Source organism: Papaver somniferum, unplaced genomic scaffold (genome assembly GCF_003573695.1).
Source record: "Papaver somniferum cultivar HN1 unplaced genomic scaffold, ASM357369v1 unplaced-scaffold_21, whole genome shotgun sequence".
In the NCBI taxonomy this organism is placed as follows: domain Eukaryota; kingdom Viridiplantae; phylum Streptophyta; class Magnoliopsida; order Ranunculales; family Papaveraceae; genus Papaver; species Papaver somniferum.
The window spans coordinates 2258351-2268810 of NW_020631041.1; the positions used below are offsets into that span (position 1 = coordinate 2258351).

Genomic DNA, 10460 nt, shown 5'->3' on the forward strand with positions numbered 1-10460 from the left:
ATTTAAAATGTCTTGAACTCAACAGGGATAGCTGAATGAAAACTATTGCTAGATAAATTGAGGGAATACAAACTTCGCATGTTTCCTATCTCTCCAGATAAGGCGTTACTCGACACATCAAGATACTCCAGACCCATTGTAGTTAACCATTCCGGGAGTTCCCCGACTAGCCCAGTTCCAGCTAAATGTAATTGCAAAAGGTTTTTCATTTCTGACAACCAAGTTGGTATATTCACTAGATTCAATGGGTTGAATGACAGATCGAGGATTTCCAGGTGTTTTAGCTTAGCCAGTTCAGAAGTGATCTTACCTGTAAAACGGTTGTTTTTCAATGACAAGATTTGTAAGATTGCCAATACTGTCGGGTATTTCTCCTGTTAACATGTTGTTCTCAAGGTATAAACTTTGAAGGCGAGTACCACGAATCAATGACGAAGGTAGGCTTCCTGTAAGTTTGTTATCTGACAATCGACAAAATGTAAAAGAAGGTAGCTTTAATAGAACTTGGAATGTTTCCACTCAGCCTATTTCGAGAGAGATCGAGCCAGTCTAGTTTGGACAGTTCTCCAATGGATATAGGAATGATTCCGGAAAGCTGGTTGTCAGACAACTTTAGATCAATCAAGCCCTTCAGAGAACCAATTTCACTTGGTATAGCACCAGAGAAATTATTCTGATGCAAATCCAGTTGTTGCAACGAAACTAATTTAACAACTGAAGATGGAATTTCACCAGATAATTGATTTTCAGATAAATCGAGATAAGTAAGAGAAGACATATCCTGGAAAATAAAGTTATAAACTGAACCAGATAAAATATTGCTACTTAGGCTTAGTTGATTGAGTTTGCAAAGATTTTTAAACGACACGGGGATAGTCCCGTTGAGTCGGTTGCCAGCCCGCGAAAGAATAGTAAGGTGTGACAATTTTCCAAGTTCCGAAGGAATTGATCCCGTTAAAAATGTGAGGCTAGTAAGGTCAAGAACAGTAAGAAATTGGAGATTACCCAAAGATGGAGAAATTGTTCCATGCAAATCTGCATACCATTCGTAGTCGTCAGGATACACGCCCGGGCGACTAAAATTTACGACTCGACCACCAGAATGATCACAACCTACACCATCCCATTGGGTACAACAATCCGTGGATTGGTTCCACGTTTGTAAAAGATTTGATGGATCTTCAGTGATCTTGTTCTTGAAATCAAGGAGAGCTGCTTTATCAGTTTCATGACATAATGCTGCTTTTATCTTAGACGCTGATTTTACTGAAGAAGAGGTCACTCATGCCATCATGGCCTTAGGAAATGATAAAGCCCCGGGTCCAGATGGTTTTCCTATACTCTTCTTCCAAAAGTGCTGGCATTTCATCAAAGAGGATATCATGGCTACTGTGAGTGAATTTTGCACAACAGGTAATATTAATTCTAAGCACAATTCTACTTTCATTACTCTTGTGCCAAAAAAAGACCACATTGAGACAATCAAGGATTGTAGACCTATATGCCTCCTTACCAGTGTATACAAGATCATTGCAAAAGTTCTAGCCATGAGGCTCAAACATGTCTTAGATAAGCTCATCTCCCCAGCGCAATGTGCATATATTGAAGGCAGACAAATTATTGATGGTACCTTAATAGCCAACGAGTTGGTAGATTCTAGGCTAAGGTCTGGAAATGCAGGGATTGTGTGCAAAATTGATCTTGAAAAGGCGTTTGATAGAATAAATTAGAAATATCTTGAATTTGTGCTTATTCAGATGGGGTTTAGCAGGAAGTGGCGCAACTGGTTGAGGTTTTGTTATTCTACTTCGTCATTCTCAATTCTAATTAATAGTTCTTCTTTCGGTTATTTTACCAGTACAAGGGGCGTTAGACAGGGATGCCCTGTTTCTCCTCTATTGTTCAACATTGCTATGGAGGGTTTTTCCAGATACATAGACAGAGCAGCCAATCAGAATCTTTTTAGCGGTTTCTCAGTTACACCTACAAGTATCTTAATCAATCACCTTCATTATGCCGATGATACGATATTCTTTATTGACAATAACAAAGAGGAGTTACATAACATGTTTTCAGCTTTACAATGTTTTGAGTACATTGCAGGTTTAAAGGTAAACACTTCTAAAACAAGGCTTATCTCTGTTGGGGAAGTATCAAACTTATCCTTGTAGGCTGAGGAATTTGGTTGTGCAATAGATTATTTACATTTTCAGTATTTGGGAATGCCGCTAGGTGCTAGGTCCGGTTCGAAAAGAATTTGGGACCCAATTATAGAGAGGTTTGATGCTAGATTATCCGTCTGGAGACGTATTTCTTTATCAAAGGAAGGTAAGCTTGTTCTTCTTAAATGCATTTTATCCTCTCTCCCCACGTATTATTTCTCGTTGTTCAAAGCCCCCATTTCAGTTATTAAAATCCTAGAGAAGAAGATGGGCAACTTATTATGGGAATACAAAGAGGGTGTTAAGACTTCTCACCTGGTTAACTGGGATTTGGTTTGTGCAACTAAGGAAAGAGGTGGCCTAGGTGTTTGCAATCTTAGATTAATGAATTTATCTTTACTTGCAAAATGGTGTTGGAGGTTTGGTGTTGAAAAGAACAAGCTTTGGTACAAGATAATAGTTGATAAATATGGATCTGAGTACTCATATTGGTCCCCTGGAAAGATCACCCAGACCTATGGTGTCTCTTGTTGGCGAGCCATTGCGGAAACTGCTGATCTTGTGAGTATGAATTCTACTTTATATTTACATTCTGGGAGCTTAATTTCTTTTTGGAATGACATTTGGTGTGGGGATTCGTCATTTGCAAAAACTTATTCTAACATCTTTAAGCTTTCCCGGGATAAAAATATAACTGTGGATGCCATGATATCTTTAGAAGGTGGATGGAAGTTTGATTTCAGGCGAGACCTTACAAATTCAGAGGTGCAAGAACTCTCTACTCTTCTTACTGTAATAGGGGATAGCGCACCAGTTCGGGATGGCCTTCTTGATACACGTAGATGGAAAGTTCATTCAACGGGAGTTTTTACTGTCAAATCCCTTTATGCTAAGTTAATGGCAGAAGTTGGAGTTGATCATTTTCCTCACTTGTTCGTCTGGAAACCAGCAATTCCACCTAAGGTTAATATATTAATGTGGTGCTTGATTCATGGACGATTGAATACAATTGACATCTTGCAACATAAAGGTATGGATCTTCATAATTCCTGTGTTCTGTGTGGCATTGGTGTTGAAACACAGGAACATCTTTTCTTACATTGTAAGATTGCTTACAAGATTTGGTCGAGTATTCTGCCTATTACAGGTTGGGTATGGGTTTTACCTGGTTCCATGAGAACCTTGGCAGACAGTTGGCATTATGGCCACTTTTCTCAGTCAAAGTATTATATATGGGGTTTGATACCATCTGCGATTGTTCATACCATTTGGAATGAAAGAAACTTTAGACGATTTGAGGAACAATATCTCTACAAAACGGATGATGATTTAATTTTGTCTGTAAAATCCTTAGTTCTAGCTTGGGCAGCAGCAGCAGGTCACCTAGGATCTTCTCAATTTCAAATTTTGCGTACCTGGGATTCTATCTTCTTGTAATTTGATTATTGTTCTTTTGCTTTCTTCAATCTACCTCTGGTAGAACCCCCTGTACATTCTTTTCTATCAATATATCTTCTCTTTCGATCAAAAAAAAACATAATGCTGCTTTTGTTGTTATTGATTGAAGAAAAATGGTTGCGATACATATTATGAAGATAGAAATTGAGGTGATTCCTATGATTTCCATGAGAGAAAGAAAGAAAGAAAATAAGATAGACAAGCGAGACTTATCATTGAATACATTGATAAATAGTGATAGCTTAGTATGTGTGTGTTAAATGTAATTAAAGCGCACTGTAGTTGCAGGAAATCTTACAACCACATCCATACAAGAATCTAAACAATATTCTAAGAAATCTTAGTGAAAATTATTTTTTTATTCATTAAGATCTTAACTTGGATACAAGACAATTCAAAAACTTAACTTGCTCTCCAAATAAACTTTCTCTCTCCTAATTTCTTGTCTAACACACCTTCTAGGATCTCTCTTATTACATGATAGCCTTTCTCTTTATATAGCATATTACATAGTGGATGACAGCTAATAGATCCCCGATTTTCGGAGTCACTGTGCGTTACAATCGCTCATGTACATCTGCTCAACTTCGCACACTTTACACTTCGCACAGTTCATCATACTTTACTCGTGACTATGCTGACATCATCAAATACGTCATCTCAATTTTACTATGTGCGATAATCTTCGCTTATATTAGATGGTTGCTATTTCGCATACATAACGAATGTGCGATATTTCACTCCTACATTTTGCCTCTTCTCATGTAGTTCTCTTTACAAAGTGAGCGATATGAGAAACTTGAGATCCAAATTGTCGCACATGTTCATTTCTTCATATTTTGTTTTTCCGACACTCTTCCGCAATTCCAACCTATCTCTCTGCACGTGTCAATTTTTCTACTGTTTACCGATATTGCCTGTTTCTAACCGGTCATCTCTTTTAGCTATTTATTGATTTATCCTAGAGAAATAACTTCTTCTTCTCTTTTTATTTCGTTTTTTCTTTTCAATTTCTTCGAGGGTTTTTTATCTTTCTGCTGCTACTTCTCTAATTCATCTTTTACTGTTGTTGTTGTTCTATCACTATTATCTTCATGGATCTGGACTCAAGGTTTGTATACTCTATCGAAATCAACCCCTCGTTCTTCTGATAATCATAATTATTGATTATAATTGCTAATCTCAATCATGATTGTTGATCTTATGATTAATTTAATTCCCTTACTGTTTGCAGGAAAAACTCTTCTTCAGTTGGCCTCAAAATAACCGTTCCCAACCCTAAATCCTCTTCAGACACCAAAGACAAAGAATCTCACAAGAGGAAGACTTCGCACAACAAAGGAGTAAGAAATATCTTATTTTTTATCGAACAATATTGTTTCATCTATTTCTTATCTGCGTTGTTTTCGCAAGATTCCGGTAGTGATATGGGTGGTGGAAAAGGACTGAAGCTTAAGAGAATTTGCAAGCCTACAACTCTTAAATCAAATATTTCTATTCCTGAATTTGGTGTCGCGAACATCACCCCTCCAACTCCTTTCGAAAAGACAGCTCAAACTAATACTTATCCTACTCATGCGAATATTTCTGTTACTCTCGAAGAAATCTTTCCTTCCGAAGAGAAAACTGTTGATCAAGGAATAAAGGATACCCTTGCTCCTGCCTCTGCAGTTTCTTCGGATGTTGTTCAAACTATTTCAACCCTTGCGAACACTCCGTTTCTCGCGAACACTGATACCATACAGAATAATATAGATATTCCTAACTCTGCGAATTTCACCATTCCTTCTATTTCTATTTCTGCTTCCCCTTCTTCATCTTCATCTTTCTTATTGGAACCCCTTTCTCTTGATAAGAGAGCTTTGGATAGTGTAAAGTTTGCTTCTCAAACTTTACTCGGCATCATCAGTTCTGCTCAATCGTCTACTAATGATCCTCCCCAACTCCGCATTTGCTCCGCTTTGAGTAAACTGCTATGCGGGTTTCCTTCTGATAAAGCTACTAGGGATGAGATCCATTCTCAAATTGGTCCAATCTTCCATACCGCTCTAGATGTCTTGGTAAGTACCTCTTGTATATGTTTTCTTTATCATAATATCCCTATTACTTATCCTTATCTTTTTTGTTCTTTAGTAATCTCATCGTCGAATGATTTTAGCTGAATGACGTTTTGAATCTAGCTTCTCCCAGTTAGAACTTTCGCACCAGAAAACTCTTCTACAAAAGGAAGTAAGTAGACTGAAAAGAGAGCTCCAGGTTGCAGTTCTTGATTCTGAAGGTCTTCACAACGAAAACCAAAAAGTTAGAGGTATTTTTCTCTTTATATATTGTATCTTATAATGCATTTCTTCGCTTATTCACATCTTTTAAACTTATTCATGCATTTATTAAGATTTAAACCAGAAGCGAGTTGCGGAAAGATTCACTTTTTAATTTTTTGTTGAAGATACCCGTGCGAATAATTAGAAGTTGCAGATTTAATTAAATCAATTAAATAACCAACATTCATACTCGCTTGACCAGATTAATAATCTAACTCATGAAAATAGTCATCTTATTCGAGAGATTGAAATATTAAACGCTCAGATTTCCCACTTATCTAAATTGTTGTATAGTGCTGATTTAAGACATCAAACCTTGTCAGAAGAAAACCATAGTCTTTCTATGGAGAAACGCTCTTTTCTAAAGAAGGAAGCTATGTTTTCGCGTCAGTACTTAATTCTTCAGAAAATAAATGATGATCAAGAACAAGCTCTTCGTTCACTAGAAGTTCAGCACGAAGCATCATTTAAGGAATTAAATACCCAGAATGAAAAACCATCGAAAGTAAAATAAACTTGACTGTGAAGATGAACCAGCTTCAAGAACAGTATGATCAATTGAAGCATTCTCATGATGTCCTTAAGAAAAAGAATAATTTCCTCTTTGTTGATGAAAATAAGATTCGATCCCGTCTCAATGGTTTAGTTGGTGATGATTTTGATAAGGCTAAAGAAAGTATGAAGAATAACAGTATTTACTTTTCTAAAACCTGCGAAGGTAATCAGCTAGAGTTGACTGCCTTATTTTTCTTGTCTTATTTATTATTTCTTTGGACTTTATTAATGCGATTTTTTTTCCAAATTATGATCCTATATCACTCTTTGCAGGCTCCGAAAAGTCAAATCAATCCACTATTTCCCAGTTGAGGTCTGACTTAGCTAAAGTTCGCAAAGATCGTGCGAACCTGGAAATATCTTATACAAATCTTGAGGTTTCTCTCACTGCTTCTCGGGACCGGGCGCGATGAAGATTCGCATATCTTCAAGATTTCATGGAAATTAATGCCACAAATAGTGAGAAAGAAGTTATTCACAAGGCTCATGTTAATGCTCAAACTCTAGTTAACCAAATCCTTTTAAGAAACTTTCTCTCTCCAGTAACTGTCCCTCCACTTAATATAAGTGAAGACGAGAAGTATCCTGATCCAGATAGTTACTACGAATTTGTAAGCGATGATGAAAGAGATCATGAAGATGATATTGAGGTTCCCTTTTCAGAGGATCAACTTGAGAAGGACAAATCCGGCAATGTGGATTCTGTTGATAAGGCTGATGCTGAAGTTAAGGACTCGAATCCAAGCCACAATACTGAAACTGAAATGTTTTTGGTTGAACAAGATGTACCTTCTGACAATGCTTAATCTTCTTATTTTTTAACTATCCGAATTCCCCTCTTATATTTAGATACACTTTGAACTTGTTTCTTGATTAAGAATTATAATATCTTTTTATTTTAATTCCTATACTTGCCTATTATTATTTTTCTTATAAGAAACAAGTGTGCGAATTTATTTGTCATGTTATCGTTCTCGGATTCCCTGCGAAACAACATTAGTTTATATATAACTTTTCTCATGAAGTCTTATTTTCCCTTCCTAAGTAAAGGTCTTATTTTTCCTTAATTAATCTTTTATTTTTGTGCGACGAGATCGCAGGAGGTCATTACACCTAAATGTAAAGACCCATTGATCTCGCCTTATCATATTCTTGTATTATTACCTCTGCAGGTTTTTTATATGCGTAAATATGACAAGCATTGATACTTCCATGAGTAAAAAGCCTCATGAAATTTACGTCTTTTGACACAATTCATCTCCCTAATGGAGGGTGACGTCCTTATATTCCCCCTGGTTTCCCCTTCAAGGAAGCTTACCTCTACCGGGTTAAGGTTGGATCCTCACATCCGGTAATACAACAACCAGTTGATTTTGCAGTCTCTTATCCCTCCACCAATAAAGTTTATGGTTACAAGACCGCATCCTAAGTGGGGTTTCTTCGGACCGAGTGTTTCATAGTCATGACTTGTCAAGATTGGAAAGGTACGCTCCGGACGCCCCGGGCACAACTCAACCGTGTACCTCGGCGCCCTGATCGAGTTTCTGCACTCCTTAGGAAAGATCTTATTACCCCATTCTTTCGATTTAGGTATCTCTCCTGGATGGGAATTTTCGTTTTTCTCACCCCAAATCTCCATGACTCAAGTTCCAGGGTGATGTATCTTTCTCTTGAGTCATGCTTACCAGGTTTTCCCCGAATATGACGTGCGATAGGTCTTACTTTTTGCCTCTTGCATTTATGCGAACTAGGTTGCACACCACATTCGGATGCCTAGCCTCCCTAATTAGAGTTTTTATTTTTGTTGCCTTCTATTAAGGTCTTACTTCAAGGTATTACATTTGCCTTTTTCTTATGAAATAATTTCTTGAGAATGAGCGAAATCTTCAAACTTGTTCATTGAAATGAATTTTACATCCATGTTCAAAATATGATCTCGCGTTCGTAACTTCATATCCTTTTCACCTGTGCGATTTATATCGCAGGTATTCATGGATAATACTTCTTCAAATATAACCTATTCCAAATACAATCTAATTTACGTCCCACATCTCTTCCTTCAGGATCCCTCAACTCATGAGCTCCATTTCCAACTATTCTTTTTATTATATATGGTCCATTCCATTTCTTTCCAACTTCCCATCTCCTCCTTTTTGATAAACTGGTATTTCCTGCAACACCAATTCTCCTGGTTGAAAATATCTTATCTTAACTCGTTTGTTGTATTCTCGAGATAATCTTCTTTGCTAATTTTCCATATGTTGCAGAGCGACCTCCCTAGCTTCTTCGAAATCATCAAGTTTTGTTAAAATTAAATCCGCACTTAAATTTTTCTCCCAAGCTTCTTTCTTTGTTGTAGGGATAATGACCTCTGTTGGTAACACTACTTCTACCCCATATGTCAAACAGAAAGGTGACATTCCTGTTGCTTCTCTCCTTGTTGTTCTGTATGGCCATGCTACATTATGTACTTGTTCGCACCACCCTTTATTATATCCTTCCAACTTCTTCTTCAATGTGTCTGCGATTGTTTTATTAGTTACTTCTACTTGTCCATTACTCTGTGCATATAGAGGGGTAGACTTTCCTCTTTGAATTTTGAATGCGTTGAGTAACATCTCTATATCTCGCCCTCAAATTGCTTTCCACTATCAGATACTAACTGTGCAGGGATGCCAAATCTGCATATGATATTCTCAAAAATAAACGTGAATATGTCTTTCTCACGAATATGTTGAACTGCTTTTACTTCTGCCCACTTTGTGAAATAGTCTGTTGCAACGATTAAATATCTTCTTTTCATGTACCTGGTATAAACGGACCAACAATATCAAATCCCATTTTCCGAATGGCCATGCATTTGTTGACGTATTTAGCATTGCTCCGGGTGCGTGTATCTTCTTCCCATGACGTTGACATTCTTCGCATCGCCTTGATACTTGTTTTGCATCTTCATGCATGTATGGCCAATAATATCCTTGTATCTTTGCTTTATATGCGAGTGACCTTCCTCCGCTATGATTTCCGGAATCCCATATTGTAATTCCTTTAAGATTTCAATTCCTTCTTTTCGTGTAAGACATCTAAGCGAAGGTCCAAGAAATGATCTTCTATACAGATGTTGATGGTGTTTTTTTAGCTTAGGGTTAAAATCATAAAACCTTAGTCAAACAGTGACGTCACTCTCAAAAGAAATAGAACTTGAGTAATAACGTCTCCACTAAATGCATTTATTGAGCCCTTCAATACATCTCTGAGAATTTTACCAGGGTACCTTTTTTTTAATGCTAATTAGGGTTTCGACATACCAAACCCTAATTCCCACGTCACTGTGCCAAAGGCATGCCATGCCAGCCACATCTCCGCGCCAAAGCATGCCAACCATGCCAGCCGCACCACTGTGCCAAAGGCATGCCATGTCAGCCACATCTCCGCGCCAAAGCATGCAAACCATGCCAGCCGCACCACTTTGCCAAAGGCATGCCATGCCAGCCACATATCCGCGCCAAAGCATGCCAACCATGCCAGCCTCACCACTGTGCCAAAGACATGTCGTGCCAGCCACATCTCCGCGCCAAATCATGCCAACCATGCCAGTCGCACCACTGTGCCAAAGGCATGCCATGCCAGCCACATCCCCGCGCCAAAGCATGCCAATCATGCCAGCCGCACCAGTGTGCCAAAAGCATGCCCTGCCAGCCACATCTCCGCTCCAAAGCATGCCAACCATGCAAGTCGCACCACTTTGTTCCAAAAGCATTCCATGACGGCCACATATCCGTGCCAAGGCATGCCAACCATGCCAACCGCACTACTGTGCCAAAGCCATGCCGGCCCTACCGCCATGTCGTTGGCTGCAAACGGAGCGTTAAAACAATCAACGACTACCCTTCCTTCTGAGATTCAAATCTCAGCCGTACAAGTTCGCCACCTAACGCATGGAAACTTCCGGCCCTAGGGCAAA

General features: G+C 38.3%; 1 protein-coding gene across 1 annotated transcript; it reads right to left on the reverse strand.

The window, feature by feature from the left end:
• Positions 1-2: 2 nt before the first annotated feature.
• Positions 3-1384, reverse strand: LOC113340154 (MDIS1-interacting receptor like kinase 1-like). The gene is made up of 3 exons (XM_026585357.1): positions 1342-1384; positions 467-1266; positions 3-374 (listed from the first exon to the last, which is right to left on the reverse strand). Exons 1-3 carry the CDS (start codon positions 1382-1384, stop codon positions 3-5), a joined length of 1215 nt encoding a protein of 404 aa, XP_026441142.1.
• Positions 1385-10460: the final 9076 nt, after the last annotated feature.